The sequence below is a fragment of the Macrobrachium nipponense genome, chromosome 12 (genome assembly GCF_015104395.2).
Source record: "Macrobrachium nipponense isolate FS-2020 chromosome 12, ASM1510439v2, whole genome shotgun sequence".
In the NCBI taxonomy this organism is placed as follows: Eukaryota; Metazoa; Arthropoda; class Malacostraca; order Decapoda; family Palaemonidae; genus Macrobrachium; species Macrobrachium nipponense.
The window spans coordinates 4,372,492-4,397,558 of NC_087205.1; the positions used below are offsets into that span (position 1 = coordinate 4,372,492).

Consider the following 25,067-nt stretch of genomic DNA (forward strand, 5'->3'; position numbering starts at 1 on the left):
GACCAGGAATAATCGATTGTAAAACCCCGGAGATTCCAGGTTCCGAACTCTTTCTATTACCTCCTTCTGAAGCAGCATAGAAACCTCTTGTTGTATCGCTAGAGTCTTGGACTCCTCTCTGTACTTGGCTGACAGATCGATCGGTCTTTCTGCTAAGGGGGTTTTTTTCCAGAAAGGGATCTTGTATCCTTCTTTGAGAAGCTGAATAGACCAAGGATCTGCTCCCTTTTTCTCCCATGTTTGCCAGAAATTTTTGAGTCTGGCTCCTACCACTGTCTGAAGATCTTTGTCAGACTTTATTACTTCCTCCTCTGAAGCCTCTTTTCTTGGAGTTTTTTGTAATAGGTCTTGCATTCCCTCTCCTGAGGGATATACCTCGAAAGGGCCGAGAACTACGTGGTAGAGGAGTGGTTTCTTTGAGTTTCTGTCCTGCAAAACTTGACGGAACAACTCTCCTTGCTGCTTTAGTCATCAGATCCTGTGTCGCTTTTTGGGTCAGAGCTGAGGATACTTCTTTTACCAAACTATGAGGAAAAAGAGGAGTCGAAAGGGGGGCGAAAAGCAGTTCCGCTCTCTGAGTGAGCGTTACTCCACTCGAAAGAAACGAACAAAATTGGGCCCTTTTCTTTAAGATTCCAGCTGAGAAAAGGGCTGCTAGCTCGTTCGACCCGTCTCGAAGCGCTCTGTCAATGCATGACATAAGGTGAACGAGTTCTTCCGTTTTGGTAGACTTCAAGTTTTCAATTTTCTTCCCCAACGAACCCAGAGTCCAGTCTAGGAAGTTGAAGACTTCGAAGGCTCCAAAAATCCCTTTGAGGAGGTGGTCCATTTCAGTGGAAGACCAAAACACTTTCGTCTTCCCCATGGCCGTCCGACGAGAAGAGTCCACAAGTCCCCATGGGAAGAAGCTGGAACTCCCAAACCTAGGACTTCTCCAGTGTCGTACCAGATGCTGGATCTGGAAGCTAATCTGGCCGGAGGAAATGAGAAAGCTGTTTTTCCCTGGTCTTTCTTGAGAGTCCATCCATTCCTTCATTAACTTCAGGCTCTTTTCGAAGAGCGCGATAATACCATCTTCGTAAAGTCGGATTCTTTAGAAGCCTTCCCTAGAGTGAACTCTGAAGGTGGGGAACGAGGGGCAGCTGGCACAAAACTTTCCGGAAAATGTTCCGCAAAAACTTTCATAAGCCTTTTAAGATCTGCTGAAGGTTGTAGATCTGTTTGATTGTCTTCCTCGGAAACGACTTGCATCTGATCAAAAGGAGAATGGGGGATGTCTTCATTCCTTTCTTCTGATTGAGACATAACTGATGTAGCGATGTCATGTTTCGTTTGTGCATCCAAAATGAAATCTTGATGATCGACATGCTTTCCAATTTCTTGATGCCTGGAGTCTTGTTGTCCAGTACCTTGATGCCTGGCGTCCTGTCTCATGACGCTTTTATCCTGGCGTCTTGCTTCAAGACTTTTTTCGTCCTTGCGTCTTGCTTCAAGAAGTTTTTCGTCCTGGCGTCTTGCTTCAAGACGTTTTTCGTCCTGGCGTCTTACTTCAAGACGATTTTCGTCCTGTCGTCTTGCTTCAAGACGTTTTTCGCCCTGGCGTCTTGCTCCAAGACGTTTTTCGTCCTGTCGTCGTGCTTTAAGACTTTTTTCGTCCTGGCGTTTAACAGTAAGAGTAGCAGGTTGGTATGACTGCATAAGAGAGGAGAGTTTCTGCTTAAAATCTTGCAGTACGGAAAACTGCGGAGCTTCTTGCTGCTGGGGACAGACTAGAGAAGCTGTTCGTCTTGAGATGAAAGGCCTGAAGAATGCCAATCCGAAGGAGGAGCAGGAGCATGCACTGAAGGCATCCAATCGTCCGATGCTTCCTTTACTCCTACCAAAGATGACGGCCGCCTGTGCGACATCTTGCGTCTTATATTGGTAGGAGAGCAAACATCGGAGACGAAAGGGGAGCGATCAGGAGTTGCAGCACGCACAGAAAGTCTCCCTTCGTCCCATCCTTCCTTACTTCCTGCCAAAGACGACGGCCGCCTGTGCAACATCTTGCGTCTTGATTTGGCAGGAGAGCAAGCATCGGAATCGAAAGAGAAACTATCCGGAGTTGCAGTTTGCACCGAAGGTTTCCCACTTTCCAATATTTCCTTGCCTCCTACCAAAGACGATGGCCGCCTGTGCGACATCTTACGTCCTAATTTGGTAGGAGAGCAAATATCGGAACTTGAAGGGAAGCGCTCCGGGCTGCTCCAATGACTAAATCCTGGACGCTCTTGACGTTTTTCGTCCTGGCGTCCAGTATCAAGACGCTCGGCGTCCTGGTATTTTCTTTTAATGGGTCTGGATTTCGAAGTCTGATGCCAGCCCCGTCTGGGTACTGCGTCGTCAGACGACGAAGAAAACTCTTTAACCTCACCTTTCCTATAGCGAGGGTGAGCGTCCTGGGGATCGTCTACAGGTACGCTCGAGGGGACGACCGCTCGGGAGCTAAACCTCTCGCCTCCCTTCGTCGGTCGACTTTCCTTCTCACAGGGGTTGGTGAGCTTGGAAGAGGTCTAGGACTAGGAGCACGACAAGTCCGAGCGGCCGCACCCTCCACTGCACTTACACTAATTTCACTGTTCACTTTAATATCTCTCATATTAGACCATAATTTATCCCTGTCTTGTGCCAGGGATTCTACCCGTTGACCAAGGGCTTGAATGGCCGTCATCATGTCCTGTAATGATGGACTTTTACCTGTTTCTGAAACTGGATTTGGTAATGATACAACAGGAGGAGGATTAATAGGATTATCGAGGGATAGAGAACTATCTATTCCTTGACTGTCTATGGAGGAGCGAGACAAGGTCTTCTTCGCTCTCCTTATCCTATCCTTCTCTAATTTGCGCACATAGCGGTAATATTCAATCCATTCAGTCTCAGGCAAGCCCACACATTCATTACATCTATCACCTATCTCAAAAACTTTTCCTCTGCATTTACTACAAATAGAATGAGGATCTATAGAGGATTTAGCAAGTCTAGTCTTGCAACCTTTCACACACATTCTCAAACTTGAAGCAGAATCAGTCATGATGAGAAATCAAAAAGAGAGATAAAAAACAAGCAAAGGTCAAACCAACAATATCGAAACGAAAGTCAAGAGAAATCCAAAATCAAAATCCAATCAAGCGAAAGCCAAAGCCAAAGTGTACTTCACCAAATAATACTGCAAAAGACACGGGCTAGCGAGCGAAGTTCCAACGATGTCACCGTAGCGGCGGCAGGAAGATCTGCGGAATAGTTGGAACGGTTCTACGTACCTGGGTAGAGGGCGCACAGGTGGTGCACCTGACTACCCAATCGGCGATTGCCGCGAGTTTTGAAATTCTGCCGTGACGTCAGGGACGTAAGCTATATATATATAACTACCAGGTGAGTTAGAGGTTTGAAAATCTAGTAGTTATTACAAACCCCATTAATCAAACAGAATTAATTCTGTGAAGAATTCATTCAGGCAAACCAATCTGAAAAGTAGAGGACCCAGTAACAAATGTCCCAACCAACTGGGTCACAAGACAACAGCAGTCATTCTTCAGAGCACTTTGCAATCCTATGATCATAGTGCCATTCTTCCCAAGACCACAGTGATTTTTTTTTCTTAATTTTTGCTGTTCCAGGAATGCTTTTACATTTCTCACAACTTTTTCATATCATCTCATCTTCATAACATGATATCTTATATTTACTTGGTCATTTGATTTAGTTGAAATTTTGGAGAGCAACCACAGCATTATCTCAGCATTACGGTGTAGCCTACTGCTCCTACTGTCTTCAGCGTACAGGAATTCTATTTATCCCAGGAATTTTAATAAGTTCAATGTTATTGCATTAATTTTATTTACCAAATAAAACTGTGGTCCTGATCACCTTGGTCTTTTCTAAGCATTTCAGCAGCTTTTTTCTCTTGCAAACAGTGTCATATATAAGCCACAAATTTTTAGTGGTTTCCTTTTTACCCAATTTTGTAGACAAGATCAATATTCCAGCAAGGCCACGTACTTTCCAAGGGAAGGGATCCAGATCACTCATTCTCATGATTCACCATTCACTCATTTGGAGGCTTGTGTATCCATGAATACCAGCTGTTATGCCTTTTTGACTTTGTGGATATACTATTTTGGGTTTATTTAACTGTGTGCCCATTACTTATGGAAGCTCCCATTGTAAAGATCTTTTGCCAAGTCCATCACTATACTCCTGGGGTTAGACTTATTCCTTTCTTCTAGGACTTGTGCTTTGTCCTCCATATGAAACTGCAATTTAGGTTGGTTTGCAATACCTAAAATTGCATCTACAATAACATATAGTTTATACAAATACATTTACCTAAATCTTCAGTTCCCTTCCTCCTCTGTCTCTTTTCAGATGGAAGATTGGTACAGAAGAAAGAGGCAGTCACTTTGTAATCCAATATGCAGAGAGGATCTTTTGTCTTTGGGGGCACCTGGATGCATTCAACACAAAATACAGGCTATTCTTATAATTAATGGGTTTGTATAAAAGCACTGTCCTCTAAAAATATTCATTAAATAAATTGCAGTTTTAGTAATTTTGTAAATAATTACTACATTGAAAAATGACAACACTGATATATAATGTCCTTGATTCTTACAACTTGATATTTGCAGTTTACTGAAGTTTAGACTTGCTGAAAGTTTTTATAAAATAATTTTTTTTTCATAAATCCATCAATCATAAGAACCCAAATTATAATTCAGGTGAAAGGCTTCGAGTTCCAGCTTTTTGTTAATTTACTTAAAACTACAGCTCCTTAACAAGTTCATAATAGGGTTAATTGAAAATGATGGCAAATTTCATAAATTTAACTGATTTTTTTCTAATGGTCTACTATATTTTGAGCGCCCACACAAAAGTTTTTCAACTACATATAAAAGTAAATTATACTTACAACAAAGTTAAAATCAAAGTTTTCAGGAGCAAATGATACACTCTCTGATGAATGAGCATCTCCCGCTACCTCAGGCTGGAGTCTGACAAAACTTCTACGACTTCTCCGAATGTCTATATTAACAGGTGTGGCTGGAAGGGGCTTTACTCCACTCCTACGACTTCTCTGAATCTCTATACTGACAGGTGTGGCTGGAAGTGCCTTTACTCCACTTCTACGATTTCTCTGAAGTTCTGTGCTATCAGGTGTGGCTGGAAGTGCCTTTACTCCCAAGTCTTCAGTGTCCATGGAAACTATTCGCTTTCTTGTACTTTTATTTCTAAGAACTCTTTTCAGGTCCATTCCGTGCACTGTAAGAGATTTACAGACTTGATTATAGTGCTCATTCTCTCTCTTTACAAGCAATTTGAGAATTGAAGTAATTATCACAATTATACTTCATTTTCATACCAAACATTGTAAAACTGCTTGTATATATCTAGAAAAGCCACATACAGTACTGCAACTGCACCATTCATTCATCAGGCTTTTACTATCATACTTCTCTTTAAAATGTAAGAGTTAAGTATTAACTTTGTTAGACCTTCAAAATTTAAAACTAACAAACTTAACATAAATTACAAACTAATAACATGCAGCAATTGGTGAAAAAACTGCAATAGAACTGTAGACAGATTCCATTAATACTAAAAATAATTTACTGAATAATTCCAAAATCATTCATTAATAATGGAACACTTAAGTGTGTAGTATGTGGTGAAAACAAAGAGGGACTCATAAAATAATTAAAGTACTGCATCCTTAACCATGGGGAAAAAGGCTGAGGAAACCAGAAAAATCAACATTAATTAACCTACATCCTATAAGAAACCTACAAGCATAGCAACTCCAACAGTACATTGTTCCTTGAATTTATCTGGAGAATTATTACATCGGCCTCTGTACAGAAATGTCCACAAATGCATGTTATTTTCATTAAGTAATTACCCCTCTTCCTATTCCTCCCACCTTTTTCTAGGTGACCTACTCGCACACTCCTTGCGGGAGGGTAACAGGGCTGCAGAATCTACCACTACAGGAAGCACTGCAAGTGTGGATTGATTGGAAGGGGGCAGATAAAACAATGTCATACCCCTCACAACAGCATTGCCCAAGTTTTTCTCCATCTTAATTGAAAAAACATGCCATACAAATAGCAGAGCCAAGTGGGAGCACAGCACATTGTCTACAATAGATGGAGGTAGAAGAAAAAGAACTTGGTGATACCCATTCACCACCTTACCACCCATTAACTACCTTCTTAACTAGTTCAACAACATTCACTATGCTGATGATACAACACTTGCAAGTGTAGTAGTCTACTTCTGAGAAATAAAGCTGCTCTTAGTTTCAATTGTGACATGGACCAGATTAGCAAATGGTGTAGTTGGTGGGGTATGAGACTTAACTCCAGTAAAACTAAAACACCACTGATTAGCAGATCTCATACAGATTTTCACTCCATCCTTGACTCCAGGGGGGATGGAACTCTGTTGAGTGAGTCTGAAGCTTCACTATTCTCTGTGTAAGTTTTGAAAAACATCTGATGAAAGTTTCAGCAAATGCCACACTAAAGTTAGGTATAGTTTGTAAGGGCTCATATATTTATAGCAGCAGTAAAATCGATGCAACCTGTTTTAGGCTTTATGACCTTCCTTGATTAGAGTACTGTACTTTTCTCAAGTGAGGATGTCTACTGACAGAAATTTATTTCTTATAGATAGTCATTCATGGTGGTAGGTTTCTGTTTCCTGATATTAGCAGTTATGACTTGGACCATCCACGGATGGTCTGTCAATTTTTCATGAGCTGTATTTCAACAGAAATCTTTCCTTGATCCCCTTTCCTTTTCCAGCCAAGAGCAACCCGATTCAATGAACAGCAGCATCAATATCCAATAAATGTGCATCACTGTTAAACTCCTCAGTTCCAGAGGCCATTTATTCATCACAGCATTGGCCTGTGGAACAGAAATGCATTACCACCTTAATATAATTCCACTTTTAATAATTTACTTAGATTTTTTTCTATTTATTAATTTAAGTTATATTTCCTTTTTATAAGTGATCTCTTCTTTCTGTACTTCCCATTATCTTCTGTTACTACTTTTGAATGAACACCATATTCTTTGGAAGCTTGAATTTCAAGTCAAAGGCCCTTGTGGGCTTGTGCCATATAAATTGAATTCATTTCTGGATTAATAATATAATATTTATCATTATTTCAGCTCATACTGAGATATACTACCATGCTACATTAAAGTCAATGGTATGTCTTTCTATATGAACAGTTATACTGAATGACAATAATATATAAATACATAAAAAGGTAATGAAACTTGCAACCAGCTTGGTTTCTAGTAATCAACATGGGCCATAACAACTCAAAGTAAAAAATGAGAAACTGACCTCAATTTTCAGTGAAAAATATTCAAGTGAAACTATCAAATAGAGCTAAACACCTAAGTCATGAAAAAGGTATGTATTTGGTTTCTCTATTGTGAAGTTTGGAAAAACAGACCTCCTGACCCCACCATGTCTTAGTTCAGAGATGTCCCCAAATGACGAAAGTCTTGAATTCAACAGGTATTCAGATGAAAGCTTCATCGCTACTATCCTACTATCCTATAAAGGGGTCCCTCCTTTTTGACCAGCCCAAGAGGAACCTTTATTAGGCTCAGAGGTCTGGATAAACTAATCCTTTATAATAATAATAATCTCCTTTTTGGTTAGTCTATTACCTTCGGTCTTTCCACATCTGTCAAATTTACTTTAAGTTGGCTTGCATTGGTAGAGCACTATGAAACTCTTGAATTGTGACTTATTGGTCCCATAAAATTACTTCATAATCAATTATCAGTTCATCAGTCAACAATGAAATGTTCTAAACTCTAAGACAATATATACATACTACAAAACCACGGGATAAAAAATAATTAACTCCATTATTCAGTAAATTATCCAAAAATTCTTGTTAATGCTTACCAGATCTGTTTTTCCTTTGAATGTGACTTTTATCTTCTGTCTTCCTACTGGAAGTCATAATATTGCTGTTAAGATTTTCCTTTTGATCAACAGCTTTGGTTTGCAATATAGCTGCTCTTCCTAGGGACTGGTTAGGAGTTGTTCTTAAATTAAATTTTGGGACCTTAGCTATTGATGTTGTTGGTGTTACTCCAGCACATAATCTATGGACTTTCTTTGATGATGCACCAGGAGTGAATCCATATTTTGTTGAACTTCTCTGGAGGTACTTGAAAGGTGGGGGTTTTGCAGGGGTAGAGATCTTGGAATCCTGTTAAGTACAAACAAAAATTTAATGAAAAAAAAAAAATTAAAAATAAATAAACAGAAAAAATAAAAATAAAACTTCCCACATGTGAACAAAAATACAAAATACACTGAATAACCTATCCAAAAATCAACATACATCATAAAATTACAAGAAGCTTTAAATAATTCTTTAGCACAATATATATAACCTTGTGACCAAGATAACTTGCAAACATTTAGTAACAACTCAATTTGGTGTTCCACTCCCCCACCCCTACCATAACTGATTCCCATGAAAAATTTTCACAACAGCAACAAACAGTTATCTGCTGGAGATAAAATTTAAGAAACAATAAAATATACTTGACAAATTAAAATTAACATTTGTTTTATAAATACAGTGGTACCTCGAGATACGAAATTAATCCGTTCCGAGGCGGCCTTCATATAATGGGTTTTTCGTATCTTGGAACACATTTTACATGTAAAATGGCTAATCCGTTCCAAGCCCTCCAAAAACACCCCATTAAATTTCATAATAAAGCTAAATTGACCTATAAACAATGAAATACTACAACAATTTGGACCATTCAATACCTAAATTAAGAATAAAAATAAAAAACCTGTAAATAAAGTGTATATTAGTGTACAAGAAATATTATTACTGTGACGTAAAATGTGGAAGCTTACCTTTCGAGTGAGGCTATCTCTGATAGTGGCGGCAGAGGAGGAGGAGGACAAACGGCAGATAACGTACGTACGTACGTACACTTAACTTTACGAAAACACACAAAAAATTTAAGGAAAACCATAAAACTAAAATTTACGAAACACCTTAACAAAACTGTAACACTTAACTTACAAAAATCTAGAAATTACGTTAAAAAAGAAAAAAAAAAATTTTTTTATTTTTAACTTTTTTTTTTACTTTTACGTGGCTTTTATATTTTATTTTACAGAATTTCAACTTCATCACCGCTTTCAACGTTCTGTTTTTCATCACTTGGTTCTTCCTTTTTGCTTTCAACATTCTGTTTTTTATCACTTGGTTCTTCCTTTTTGCTTACTCCTGCTAATGCTGAAGGCCTCTTTAAAAAATAACGATCCAAGGAAGATTGCTTCTGCCTACTTTTCACAATGTTCCTGAAACGACTCAAGCAAACGTCATCGAACTGCGCAAGCATACGACCTGTGTGAGCCTTTTCGGGGTGTCTTTTTTCGATAAACAATTGCACTTTATGAAAAGCGCCTAGAATATCCTTAATTTCTGCCGTTGTCATAGGCTCCTCCTCCTCTTCCTCGCCGCTGCTAGAGAACTCCTCTTGAACGACGTTAAGTTGCATGGCCTCCAACTCCTTCAGGTCATCCGTCGTAAGCTCCTCTTGGTGCTCCTCGAGAAGGTCGTTGATGTCGTCCTCGTCGACGACCAGCCCCATGGACTTGCCGAGTGCAACGATCTCATCAAGATCTGGTTCCAAAACAGTTTCGGGATCATCAACTGTTTCTGACTCTGCAGTACCAGCTTCGCCCACGTCGAATCCCTCGAAGTCTCTGGCGGATACGGCATCAGGCCAGAGTTTCCTCCATGAGGAATTCAAGGTTCGCCTCGAAACCTCCTGCCAAGCTAGGTCAATGAGTCGGATGCAAATGACGATGTCGAAACATCTCTTGAAAAGATGTTTCGTGTACAGCTTCTTAAAGTTCGCTATCACTTGCTGGTCCATGGGCTGGAGGAGAGGGGTGGTGTTGGGCGGAAGAAAAAGAATCTTAACGAAGGAATACTCCGCTAGGATATCTTCCTCGAGGCCAGGAGGTGGGGAGGGGCATTGTCCAACACCAGCAGACATTTCAGGGGGAGGCGCTTCTCTTCCAAAAAAAACTCTTCACAGTCGGGCCGAAACACAGATTTACCCACTCCGTGAACAAAAGCCTCGTTACCCAGGCTTTTGCATTAGCCCTCCACATCACTGGAAGCTTCTCCTTCAACACTTTGTGGGCCTTGAAGCCTCGAGGAGTCTCGGAGTGATACACCAGTAGGGACTTCACCTTGCAATCCCTACTGGCGTTCGAACAAAGTGCGAGCGTAAGCCTGTCTTTCATAGGCTTATGCCCGGGTAGCTTCTTCTCTTCCTCCGTGATGTATGTCCGACGAGGCATTTTTTTCCAAAAAAGGCCAGTCTCATCACAGTTGAAGACTTGCTGAGAACTGTAGCCTTCCTTGGTCATCATCTCGTCGAACGTCTTTTTAAAGGCTTCGGCCGCTTTCGTGTCCGAGCTGGCAGCCTCCCCATGACGCACCACCGAATGGATGCCAGTCCGTTTACGAAATTTCTCGAACCAGCCATGCGAAGCCTTGAACTCTGGGGTTGGCGTTGAAGTCCCTTCCCCTCCCTCGTCTTCCGCCTGCGCAATCAAATCGCCGAAAATAGCACTGGCCTTGTGAGCGATTGCTGTCTCCGTTACTGTATCGCCAGCGATTTCTTTGTCTTTTATCCAGATGAGGAGCAGCCGTTCCATCTCGTCGTGCACATGGCTCCTCTTGCTGGACAAAATAGTGATGCCCTTCGACGGTGTAGTTGCTTTGATGGCATCCTTCTGTTTAAGGATGGTGCCTATTGTCGACGGATTACGGCCGTATTCCTTTGCGATCACACCCAATCGCATACCAGCTTCGTACTTCTTTATGATCTCCATCTTTGTCTCCAAAGAGAGCATGCGCTTCTTTCCGTGAATTTCAACTTTCTTGGGACCCATGACTACGTTGATTTACGTAAAGTTACACAATATACAGTCTTCGCACAACACGATAATATGTACTGCAACGAAATCACTAACGAATTTACGTTACTAAACAAAATCGTTGGAGCGAACGAATGCCGATTGCGTACGGTAAAGTTTCGGGTGCGGAGTGGCCGAGCTAAGGGACGCCAGCGCGTACGTATAGAAGATGCATGATGGGAGGGATGCTGTCCAATCAGAGAGAAGGATCTCATGGCTTGGCTAGCATCAGGAACCAATGGGAGAGCAGGAGGATGGTGGCGAGTCTACTAGCACTAAGATGGCGGCGTGCGGCGCGAGTTTCAAAATTGTTATCGGGCGAATCTCGGACTTTCAGAAACCTTTCGTATCTTGAAAACTTTTCGTATGTAGAGCAGTAAAATTTTTTGCATTGGCTTTCGTAACTTGGATTTTTCGTAAGTTGAGCCTTTCGTATCTCGAGGTACTACTGTATAATTTAAATTATACTGGATAATTCTCCATACTTGTCACTGTCTTCATGGTCTCACGGAGTCTTTACAACCCTGTCCTCTCTTTATCCAATGAAAATACAGAGGATTTCGATTTCAGGAGACATGTCCAACATCTAAAACAAAAACAAATTCAAGCATAAACACAATCTTACCGGTTGCTTTACATCATCGGATACCAAGAATTTGGGCTGATCCGGCTGAAATACTCCTGTTTTGAATGATGGTTTCCGAGTTCTCTTCTCAATATTCAACTTCTTCCTCCTTTCCTCTCTCCATTTCAACAATTGTTCATATCGTTGCACTGAAAATGGAAAAATGAAAACAATTATAAATATACAGAAAGCATTGAGCTTACAACCATTTTGTAGAAATGACAAAACTCAGATGCTCACTGACTTACTAAAATTAAGACAACCAAAACACACTGGAGCAAGCAAGAGACAACACGATGCAATACAACTGTGGGCGTACACATGCAATATCTTTATTTTGATTGTCCAATAATACAAAAACACCTGTTGTCATTAAGTTTAGAATAGCTGTTAAATTAGAAAATGATACTCAACTATAAAATACTCTCATTTGTAAACTGCCTATGTACCATGAGCATAAATGAATCAGAGGTGAAAGGGCATTGACCAACACTGTAAACATTACACCATTCATTTTTATCAACATGAAATTTTGAAGTGGAGATCTCAAAGATCCATATCAGTCTGACTCACATAACAAACCATACAGCATGAACACTGACTACTTATGCTGTGGCCCCCATGAATGGGTATGGGTTATACAAATTAATCCAACTACTCAAAGCACTGAGGGTAGATTGCTGGTCACCAGATTACCTACACTTCTTATGTTAATCCTTATAGATTCTGCTTTTCTAACTGGGTTGCAGTGGTGATTAATAATAAAATATAAAAAATACATCTTGGAAAAATGGAATTTGCTTTAAAATATTGCTGTTTCTGCTAGAGGTTATGGTAGGTTACATACTCTTCTTCATCATTATGTTCACCAGCATGTAGCTTAGGTAGCAAACGTTACGTACCCAAGCCCATCCAAAACAAAAAATGACATGACAAGTCCTGACCGAAGGTAAACCGGTTCAACAACAATCCCTGCACAATATATCATATGTTTACTGCCATAGCTGTCCAAAGGTTCAAATGAGGTGTGTAGGGGGAGGGGCATCCCTAGCAATGGCTCCAAGGCAAATGAAAGGATCCTTAAATTTTTTTTAATTTTTGAAAGTACGTACTGGTCAGTTTCAGTTTCTGTCGTAGGGGTATCTTTTTATGATGCAGGTTACGAGCCCACACCCAACCCTACCCATTTATCCGGGCTTGGGACCGGCATGGCAATAAGAAGCAAGGGAAATGGCTGGGGATAGAGACAGATGGAGAGGAACTGTATCAGCCTTATGCCACTGGCCAGTGGCGGGAAGATAAAGTAAGTAAAAGTAAGTAACGTACTGGTCCAGCAGAGGGGTAACGATAAGCAATATTAGCGCAGTCGATGCTCAACAGTCGAGCAAAATGAGGATCTCCTACTCAACAGTCAAGAGCCAAATGAGGATCTCCACAAATGAATTGTCCTAGATTGTATGCAGACTCCACTGTGTCCTCATCTGAATCCTCAACATGCAAAACATTATCCTTGAATTAATCAAATCTGGCTTTCTCAAAGGTCCAGCGAATTCCAGTGCAGAAAGGCCAAGAGTTGGAGTGCAGAGGTTGCAATCATTGAAGGGTATGCAGATGACATGAGGAAAAGACAAGAGTAAGAACACGGACGAAAGTATCACTTGAAGACAGCTAAAGAAAACACAATCTGATCCCTGCACAACTCATGGTCACAAGCATGAAAAAGATAGTGGTGGGGCGAGACAGCCCCAAAAAACAATGAGACAATGTAGAGGGGTAACTGGATAATAATGATCTGAAAATGAGTGGTAGAGGTCATTTGCTCATAAAGTGAAGACTATAGGGAGCCTCACATACAGGCAGTCAACGGTTATCGGTGATCTGGTTTTACAGCGCTTGTCTACCGACGATAACTGACTTTTCTGAGCCAATATGTGCCGATCTTCAGTTACCGGTGCTAATCCCTGTTTAACAGCAGCACCGATCCCAGTTATCGGTGCTGATAACCAGGGATCTGCACTGTTATCTGCAATTTTTTGTTATCTTCATGCCACTAGAAAAGGCACCCCTGCCGATAACCGGAGACTGCCTGTACTGGAATATCCTGGACAGTGTCTGCACTCGTGAGTGCACATGGAAGACCAAGAGCAATCATATAACCAAGCTTTCTGGAGGCTAAAACCAACCAAGGGATCAACACCACCACAAGGAGGTTCTGTACTATTTGCAATGTTAACTGGATTGGGAGTAGACAATGCCTCCCAACAATGCCACACGTCAGAAGACGTGGGTAACACCTCAGAGACTAATGAAGGTAGAGCAACATCTTCAAATCACTCAATCTTTAAACTTGGCTGCTGTGGTCCAGCGGCAGAAATAGTAGAGAGGAAAACCAGTTACGTCACCTTTTGCTCTCCCAACTTATGTCAACCCATGAACCTTGTCCTTGATGTTTTTTCTGTTTAATGGAACTTATGTAGCTGCTCATCATCATCAGCCACCAAAGGTCCTAAGACAATGTACATGAACTTTTGGGCGACATTACAAATTCACAAAAGTAGTCATTAAGTATTTGAGACACTCTCACTCAATACCAGAGCTGCTGAATAGTTCTGCCCATGGTAAAAGATTAGTCACTTCACCAGAAGATCTGTATGCCTGCTTGATCACCTCACAAATCCAAAAAGAAACGATGTCCTTTGACACACCTTGTGCCTACCAGAACAAACTTCAACACAGTAGCATTAGAAGTCAAGTTCTCTTCCAACAGTATTGCAAAGCGCTCACTCAACAAAGAGCATCTTGTCTAGATCACCTAAAAAGCCCCAAATGGAATGAACTGAAAACTTCTCTCTCAACACAAACTGATTGGCTGAGTTTTCAGCATAAACTAAGAAAAATACAAATTATACATAAAGTTTGTTGTCTGTTCATTATATGGAAGTCCATCTCTAACAACTGAATGGAAATAAACACTACCTAGAAATGTGATGCTCTTGGTTGCATACGTGAGAAGGAATGTGATGACTCTTGTAACCCCTACTCATTCTAGCATACCAAATGATAGTAGGAAGAACCTGGAAATGAGTGAGAATGCCAAAGATAGATTATTCAAGGAAACATTACAAAACCAGGGAAACCCCCATAACAGAATTTATATTGAAATCCACCTCGAGGCATAGTTGTCTCAACCATGTGTGCTTCCATGAAAACACAGTAGGAGGGACTACCTGCTCACTGGTCCATAAACTAAGAAAGTGCTGAATTGCATAACCAAACCCACTGCTGACATGTATGCAAGCCAGTGACTGAGCACACACCTAAGTGTAATTCCAGGTAAGACTGATGTAGTACAGTTTCTGTCCAGTGTGTCTCCAAAGTGACACACAAGGAAGAGCTCAAAGTAAATGATATTGTACAGGTTAGAGCAACTGCAGATGCAGCAGGCAACCTCATAAATGTTGCAGCAACAGTGGAAATGCAATTGTATGATCTCTCATCTTCTGTTATACCACCCCCACTCCTGAGGGGAGGGGGATGTATTTGGGAAGGAATTTGGAGGACTTTGGCATTGAAGGGGAAGAAGCAGGTTAAGAATTGAAGTTTCCCTATCATACCAATTGCCCCTAGATGATAGTAAGGTCTCTTCCACAAAAGCTACTCTCCCAGAGCTGAAAAAGGAAAGTTAGTTTAAAAACAGGGAATTCGTCTAATAACAAATGGAAGGGATGAACCCCACCATCTCTTAGAGAAAAAAAAAAAAAAAAAAAAAAAAAAAAAAAAAAAAACTAACTGAAACGCACCATACATACCCATCTGACTTGTGACAGATGGTAAGTGAGGGTGTTCCACAACCATCGCCCACCCTCCCCCATTACCACTTAATGACCCTGTCACCAAGTTCAATGACTGTGTTAGGAAACAACAAGAGTCTGTCTATAAATATGTAGGGACAATTAGATAGGAAAATCCACTGGTAGAAATATATGTAGAGTGAGAGTAGAGTAATGAAAGGGTCTACTAAGAGAGGTAGAAAAGAGAGTAGATGTGTGGCAGTATCAGACTGCAGAAACAGCAGTTTCGAAAACAAGACAAAACACAGGCAGCCGTTTGTCAAAACAGCAAAATGCAAACTCCAGTGGAAAATCTGAACTTTGACACCTTCAGTGGGTGGTTACCGTAGATTAACGGAACCCATAAGACTGACCTAGGGGTGGCAACGGAAGTAAGGAAAGCCACTCAAGAAGTAGTAGGATGTGTCTTAGTAAGAAGTTAAGGAGGAGCTAAATTTGTGAGTTAGGTTCAGACTTCACTTCAGCTCCCAGAGAAAGTTAGATAGGATCTAAGCCTTATACGGGGGGCGATATCCATTTCTCCCTTTGTTCCTGTGTAGTGTTGTGTAAAGTGAAATTGTAACTTGTACTCTAATTATAAGTAAGATTAATTAAGTGGTGTTTAACTTGCCATGAATCCATGAAAACATATCCATGTAAAAAGTCCTCCTGAGAGACATGGAAGAAAAGAAATAAATCTACAATGTTCCTAAGAGAATAGAAACTCATCGCAAGTGATAATTGGAGGGTAGCCCATATAACAGATAACCTTTCAAACATTACCAATAAGCTACGAAGAAGATTATAAGAAAAAAGAGAGAAGAACAATAAAAGAAACCTGTAAGTACTCAAACACAACAAGGAAGAAAAGTAAATATAGAGAACACATAACAACTGTCCTAGCTCACATTGAGGAATGCTCCCTATAAAGGGCTATGGTTTGTATCAAAATCCAACTAAACTAGTACAGTAGTCAAAATTTCCCGACCAGCAAGGATGCCTTAGCCAGAGAGAGAGAGAGAGAGAGAGAGAGAGAGAGAGAGAGAGAGAGAGAGAAACTGTCATCAAAATTCTATGACAATAACTGAACCACACGCTGCTCACAAAACTCCTGAATAAATTATGATTGCATTCTCATAGGAATACATATAAAATCTAGTAATAAATTTACAAAGGGACATTCAAAATTTTATCATATGAATACCACTGGAAAGATTACACTTTACTGTACGTACTCACATTCATGCTCTCTAATGCTCTTGTTGGGATAATCACTGGTTACATCTGCTAGGCCAGGTCTATTATTCCTTTTCAAGCTCATTTCCATTGACTTTGCTGTGGTTGCTTCACATCCATCCATTCGTTTTCGGCTAATCAATGCATCACGCAGGGCTCTGCGTCCCATTCGTGCATCAATAGCGCGGAGAGCACGGCTGTCTTCTGCTGAAGAGAACTGCAACCCCTTGTTCTTGTACCTATAAAATAAATTAAGAGCTGTAAAGCTTATGTCTTGGATTTGCTCAAAGAATACTTTAAATCAGCAGTTTGAATGAAGTATTCTATATCACTTATACAGTACTAACCTTTCTTTATTATGCATACTCAAGAGGTGATTCCAATAAAAATAAATTTATTACAACCACCTGGAATCTTAAAATTACATACAATGATGTTGTGTGTGTGTTCTCTCTGAACTGTAAGAAATACTTACAACAAAGCTATTTTGAATAAATATTTCGAATAAATATATATCTAAAGCCTCTTCTCTTTTTTATTATCAAATACCACAGAAACAAAATATTTTTATAATAAAATAAATTTTGTATAAATTTACCCAGTCATTAAATAGCTATAGTTTCTCATTAAGCAGTACCTAAGAATTTAAATTTGCAGTAGCGATTTTTTTTTTTGTTCTGGTGTAGGAAGTGCCCGGCCCACTATCGAGGAAGAGAGGAACAACTCAGCAAAGACCCAACACTTTGTTTATGCCCTATTTCTTGCAAGGGGAGGCAGGTGGGCCTCTAATCTTTAATTACCTGGTAAGTATATACAAAAAGTTGTTTTTTATAAAAAGTCATTTTTGTAAATGCAACTTACCCAGTAATTAAACAGCCGATCCCACATTGACAGGAGGTGGGATGCAAGGACATACTTTTTTCCAAAATATTAAGTAAATTTTAGCATAGGAAATTTCCCAACAGTCGCCTACTACAAGAGTGGGAGCTATAAATGAACGAAGTATATACTCCGGACACTAATAAAGCATAACTATTTGCCCCTGCCCAGGGTGCAATACCACCACCAATATAAACAGAAAATAAAACAATACGTGCTTACACCAAACTTATTTTAAAAAACACCAATACCCATCCATTAAAAACTATGACTGAAGGGTACCCAGGTACACAGTGCCTCCGGACTCCCTCATAACTTAACAACCTCTAATAAAGTGAGGAGAGAGAAGAAAGGTACACTTCTTCCGCATCTGCCCCCAATGCCATACTTGCCACTGCCAAAGGGCCTAAGGTACTGCAATCACTGAATGTATTCCAATTCCTTTAGGTAAAAAGGCAAAAACAATGATTTGCACCTCCAATACGTGGCTTGCATGATGGAAAATAACAAGAGATTGTGCTTGAAGGCTCAGGATGTAGCTAAAGCTCTAATACCATGTGCTCTGGCTAAAAATTGGAAGAAGCTCGTCTTTGATTTCCCAGTGAGGCTCTCTTATTACATCTTTTAAGAAAAAAGAAAGGGCATGCTTACTTGAAGATCGAGACAGGTCTTTCACTGAACACCACAGATTACTGGAGGATCCTTGTTTCTTCTCAGTTGTGTAAGTAGATAAGAGCTCTTACTGGGCAGAGTACTCTTTCTTCATCATCTGACCCTAAGGTATTAATTATATTTTTAATAGTGAAAGAATGAGGCCAGGGTTTTGCCCGTGATTCATTCTTAAGGCGGCCATATTGTATGAGCTGTAATTATAATTTTACAATATAATACTGTAATTTATTTATTAGAAAATAATGCACAGTACTCAATATTAGGCCACTTAGCATCAAGCGGCCTAATATCTTGTCAAATTTTGAAGGAACGTAAAAGTTATATAGAAATTTCATCAGTCCATTAGGCAGCTTACAGTGTAGAGAAAGGGATGGAGCCTAGCACTCGACAAGGAGAGACCTCTAAGTCCCTTGTTTGGAGGTTTAATAAGAGGCAGTATATATATATTTTTTGGTCAGCGCTCCTACCGCAATTTTTGCCTACTACTTATTACTATATAGCCCCTTGTGACCTTAATATGGGCCAAGATGGTGATTTGAGTCAAAAGATAATAACAGAGATATGTGCACTGAAGCAACGTGGCCTTAAAACAAAGCAGATATATGATCAGCTAGGTGTGAGGAGGCATTCAGTTCAGCGCTGGGTTGCCAGATTTAACGAATGTGGCAACCATGAGATTCAATCTCAGAAAAAGCACCCTGGTATGCCTAAGACGACTTCTGATTGAAGTTTGACTGTTTTCAAGCATCAATTACTTTCTAATTGGCTCTTGAGAACAGTCAAATTGCGATCAGAAGTCTTCTTTTATTATCTGTCTATCCAAACTGTACCTCAAACAACACCATAACTGCAAAAAACCAGTCTGAGAAATGTGCAATACTAGTTTGTCAACATTGGAATGACAAATATTGTGCACTTATCATTCTAGTTACTCTCACTCTCCCTAGATTATGAACACAAAAAACATATTCTTTTTACAATTTCTAAACACTAGTGTATAGAAGAGTGGCTGAATTCGAAAGTATGTATAACTAAAATCCAAAAATTTGCAGATAGATGGTTGTATGAGTGATGGCCTCATATCTGCTTTGTTTTAAAGCCAGGTTGCTTCAATGCATATCTCTGCTATTACCTGTTGACTCAAATCACCATCTTGGCCCATTTTAAGGTCACAGTGGGCAATAAAGTGATACGTAGTAGGCAAAAATTGCGGTGAGAGCTCAGACTGAAAAATATATACAGGCTCTTATCAAACCTCGAAACACGTGACTTAAGAGGTCTCTCCTTGTGTTTAAGCTCCACCCCTTTCTCTACGTGCTGTATGCATCCTAATGCACTGACGAAATTTATTCCCATCTTTTCCGTTCCTCCAAAATTCGACAAGATATTAGGCCACTTGACGTTAAGCAGTTTATTATCTTGTCAAGTACTGTATAACTTCATAAAATTTACAAGGGGTTCCAAATAGTCATTATCAACTTCGCATAGAAGGTAGGAAAAATTGAAGAAAAAAAAAATTCTTACACCATGTGAATTTACATATCTTACCCTTTCCATTGTGTTTTTGGTAGATCTAGGGTACTTATCCGCAGCGGCCTAGACCATGGCAGTTGCAGTTTTTCTATAGCAAAACCTTCCCTAGAATGCCATGTGTAGGGGGGAGGGGGTAGGACAGATCCCATAAGATTAATTCTAAGCCCTCAATCCGCGGTAAAGTAGACTATGGCAGTTGACGTTTTCCTACGTTATTTTACTTACTGAACAAGAATTTAAAGTAATATTTATTCGGATGATTGTAATTAACCCCAGGGGCCAGTACTAAACACAGCGAAATACATTGGACGGCCGAATCCCTAGTGAATGTCGTATCCGCGGTTATGTTCCTTGCAGGGTATTTCTAAAGAATAGTTCCGCACGGACTGCAAGGAACGTAACTGCGGATATAACATCCACTAGGGATTGGGGCGTCCAATGTATTTTGCCGTGTTTAGTACTGGCCCCTGGGGGTTAATTACAATTGTCCAAATAAATATTACTTTAAATTCTTGTTCAGCAAGTAAAATAACGTAGGAAAACGTCGACTGCCATATTCTACTTTACCGCGGAATGAGGACTTAAGAATTACCCCCATAAGTAATAAATGCAAGACTACCTACTACAAGTCCCTTTGGTTCGGCAACTAGGGTAGAACATCACAGCAGGCCAAGCAGGCCACCTACCATCAATGCAAGCCACCCTCCGAAAAAGTACATTATAACGCGTCCTGACACCCGAGATGGGCATCAGTCGCGACTTGTTGTTGGTGAGAAACGGAGCTAAAGACCTCTACTCTCCTTTCGAAGTAAGTATTTTCTCCAAAGTTAGAAATTAAGGCCAAATTTTAAGATTTAAACAGAGGGTACTGAAAACGGTCTCAAACGTAGTGCAAATCTCACCAAAACGCGTTCAACATTTTTACTTACAACTCGAGGTATTTAGAAGATTGATGCCATCTCGATGTTTACGGAGTAGCTTGTGTCAATAAACTAACCATTTCCTGTGATAAATCCGCACACCACTTGTACCCACAGACGCTGGAGCACTTTTATCACAACAATCGAAACACGATTTCTCATCAACAACAAGCCAGGCGTAAACAGCTGTTTGGGTGAGAAGATGACGAGAAGCGTGCTCTTGGCTAATAAATAAGTAGTAAAACATCAATATTTTACATATTTATGATGATTAATTTGAAAATATTCGTTATTGAAAAAGTAACTCGACTCTGACTCAAATTTAAGTAATTATTTTTCTGAATTAGAACGTTCTTTCAAGTTCTGTATTATGACGTCACGACATCTTGACTTTCGTACCTATTGTAAATAATTGCTATACTCAACTGTCATTGCAGAACAGTTTACCAGTTATTCATGCAGATTGTTATCAGCTATACATGTAATTGTTATAATCGTAATGCGCTTATATATCTTTATTATTTACTTTTGGATATATGAAGATGTTTTACTGCTGGATTATCGCCGTAGTGTGACGCAATCGTTTTCGGTCCATGGGCCTCTGTCTGTTTTCGCACCATAAGAAATTATGGGGCCGAATTTGCAATGACCAGAAAGTCGTTAAAAGAGGAAAGTTAGCATTGAGGGGCATATGTTTTGACTGAGAAAAAATTTATTCAATAGCTAGCTTGTAAAAAATACTTGGTTATAAAAACTTGATTGACAACTAAGCAGCATGTCTACTATGGGTTTCAGAGACAGTGCAAGCACGTTTTTGGGCAATACCTATTTCTGTAACGAACACTCGTAACAGAATGAGATTTTTCTTTAGTGCATTACCCCCAGTGCCGTAATTTATAAGGGTATCGTGAATCACTAATCGTAAAGAATAACTACACTTGTCCTTGTACTAATAGACCAAAACTCCATTATCCAGAAATGGATAGGAAACACACCAGTAAACAGCTCCACCTACCCTCTCCCCCCACCTCCACTGCCACCCCTGTCCTTCTTCCTTCCTTCACCTTCCCTTCTCTCTCTCTGAAAGTTGTTGCAGTTTAAACTTATTTTCTATGATTTTTCCATCTATCTATCTAATAATAGTAGTTTACATTGGTGGATATATCTAACGATTCACTCGGTTGTTACCTGCCCATTGACCGATATATTTATACACTGATCCACTCAACTCTCTCTCGCTTCTCTCCAACTCTCTCTCTCTCTCTCTCTCTGTTTCTTTTATCGTAATTCGAAAAATGAACAAGAAAATATATTTCATACTTGTATAGCATTAATTAAATACTTTCAAGTTTTTAATTCAGTCGTAATGATGAATGTAGGTGCATCTACTAGTGCTCGCAAAATAGTTAAGCAGGACATAGGTATGTAAAATTTAAAAAATGAGAGAGAGAGAGAGAGAGAGAGAGAGAGAGAGAGAGAGAGAGGGAGAGAGAGAGAGAGAGAGAGAGGACGGAATAGGAAGGGACATTAAAATACCTGGAAATGAAAATCCCTATAATCCAATAATTATAGCCTCAGGGTTTGTCTCGAAAACCATTCAAAGGTCTGTCACACAAGTGTAAAGTTGTTTTGAAAATTTGGCAGACATGTCTCCTCATAGCGTATAGTGTTGCTGATGAATGAGGTTGTGTTGTTTATTGTTAATTATTAACCTCCTATATACCCTACATGGTTGGGGGACCCTTTGTGAATGCTGGTTTTGTGTTGGGTAAATATTTTGGAGAGAGGTTGGGAAGGAATCCGTGCGTGCGCTAATTTTCATCACGAAGACATGTTTAAACAATAATAGCCACTTGATTTATGTTTTTCATTTTTATGACAATTTGTGTGGTTTATGTATGCTCTAATTTTAGTTTAAAAATATTAAAAAAATTTTCATGCACAACAGTTTATATTGCAGGTAATAAATATTATATTAGTTAGTAATAACGAACATGGGTACATCACGTAGGGCAAAGGGATGGGCCCACTTTGCCCCTCACCCGGATATGGTCATTTCAGCGAGTGAAAATATGGCTCAGGTTTACTATGTCAACTGAACGACTTAAGGAGGTTACAGATTCTTTAGTAACGAACATTGACCCTCCAAACTGGGTATAAGACTATAAACAAAACGTTGAAATTGGTGAAATTAGGCTATGTATTGGAAGTATATATACATAAATATTAAAGCAATTTTATCATTATTGCATTACTATGACAACTAGAATTCATGGAAACAGTTTATAATAATGGAACGGCGTATGTGTGAAGCCTCCACTAATGTGGCAACGATGATTTTGCCATTCTTAGCATGCAAACATTAAAGCATGCAAAATTAAAGGTTACATTTATTTCTGGCATACGATTATTTAAGAAATTCAAAATACTAATAAAGACTGAAATCAATGAAAAGTGCTAGCAAAAACAAAAAAGCAAAAAAAAAAAAAAAAACGTAGTCGTTCCTCTATGCACTTTTCCGTATTCGTTCCTCTATGGTTTTCGGCAGCCAGATGTACGAAAACGTTAGAAACATTTGATTTTATTCTACGTTAGAAATATCTGTAATTTTTCGGGGTAATTTGGTTGCAAAAAAGGGTAATATACATGAATTAAATCAAAATTTTTAAATAACAATGTAAATTTAAACTAAATAACGAGTAAAGTAAACAGTTTAGGGAATAAAACTTTGCAGTTTCGTCGTCTGTCGTCGTCTGCTGTTTGTAATTGTGTTTATGGCGTGCGCGCTTAGAAACCAGGAACAGCAACGGGTTTAAAGTGCAATGTGGAGTGAAACTGAGACAACCAAAATGTGTATAATAACAATCAAATAAGCACTGTGGAGTTTCAGTTGTGATGGCAGTAAGGATAAAAACCGCCGATTACAAGGTAAGAATGAATTCAGTTCCAACCATAACCCCGGGAATAACAAGTTTCATACTTTCACTAATATAGGCAACAAAATGTTGTTTTATTGTGCTGATTACAACTGCAATCTTGAGTAAGATCAATAAACGTTACATACATACGCTAACATTGTTCAAATGAGTGCTGGGAAGGCTGGGAAAGATGGGTGCCCGTCATGATGAGGAACCGTCCATGAAAATCGTAGCCGCCATATTGGATTTCAAAACTGCCTTGAAAACATATTTTACGAAGAGCTCACATGCTTATTTTAGTTCGTATGGGGCTTTCATATATCACAATATGTTGACGAAACTTCAGTCTTTTAAATGGTATGCTTAGAGTTGCAATTGTATTCATGTTTCACCAATTAAATATCGAGTGAATAAGACCCGTCTACCGTGATGAGGGTTGGCCTGTTGTGATGTTTCCCCCTACTAGGTAGGCTACCAGTTTATGTGCAAAATGGGAGCGGAGTTTAGCACCATCATCCAAGGGGTAAAAGTAAATACATAAATAGGCTACCTACTAAAACACGGTAAATTGATACAGACTGAAGACAAATATACAAATTATTAGCATAAATAAATGGCGGTAAAACAAGCCATTCCGGTCGGCGACTGACCTGAACCAGGTAGCGGTAAGTAGCCCCATGGTAGTTTTAAGTTTTACCGTAGCAAATACCTTGGCTATAGCTACCTATACTGGCCTAGCCTCAGTTGTGGTAACCTGCTTGGCACTCCTAGATAGGCTTAACGAGCCTTTAGTAGTCATATCGGAAGGTCAGGCTATCATGGGCGACTAGGTCTACCGACCAATGAATGTTGGGGTAACCCTATCGGTAACTTGATTTCAACAAGAATATAGTAAACGCAAGCTACACTAGGCTTATTGCACAGACTATGCAATATTTTCAATAAGAAAAGCTAGCTAATGGAAAAGAGATCGTTGGCTCTGACATCATTATAGGCTTGTTTTGGTTATAAAACTAACAATAAACCAGACACATTTGCCGCTCAGGCGTTAACGGTACCCAAGACAATAACAACATTCTTATCACGTGACAACATCATAATACCGTTATTAAGCACTTTGAATGATAACTACAAATGTAACCTGAAGGTTAATGGTCAACTTACCTCCTTCCCCTTTCCATTTTACGCAGTAAAAATGGGCCCTATCGAAGAAAAACTGGACGCGAGACCGCGGCGCACTGTTTCGAACTTCCACTACTTTGTACAACTGTTGAACTGTGCTTTTGAACCCACCAATCAGAGTCAATGTTTAAGTGGTGCCGTTCTTTGATGTTTATAGTTCGACTGCTCGTTTTTAGAGTCGAACAATAATGACAAATATCAATTCCATATAATTTATTCACATATTAAAAGG

The 25,067-nt window shown here is 39.6% G+C and overlaps 1 protein-coding gene across 2 annotated transcripts in view; it reads right to left on the bottom strand.

Annotated features, from left to right (window-relative positions):
* Window positions 1–24,951, bottom strand: part of LOC135224306 (titin homolog) — a 69,996-nt gene extending 45,045 nt beyond the window's left edge. The window contains exons 1-5 of one of the 2 annotated variants that reach the window (XM_064263169.1): window positions 24,818–24,951; window positions 16,735–16,970; window positions 11,666–11,814; window positions 7,975–8,284; window positions 4,952–5,301 (exon numbers count right to left, since the gene is read on the bottom strand). In XM_064263169.1, the coding sequence (XP_064119239.1) occupies window positions 4,952–5,301; window positions 7,975–8,284; window positions 11,666–11,814; window positions 16,735–16,970; window positions 24,818–24,834 (1,062 nt within the window). In that variant the 5' untranslated portion in view covers window positions 24,835–24,951. Of the gene's footprint in view, window positions 1–4,951; window positions 5,302–7,974; window positions 8,285–11,665; window positions 11,815–16,734; window positions 16,971–18,261; window positions 18,368–24,817 lie in introns of those variants that run through there. The other variant, XM_064263171.1, reaches the window with a different exon arrangement.
* Window positions 24,952–25,067: the final 116 nt, after the last annotated feature.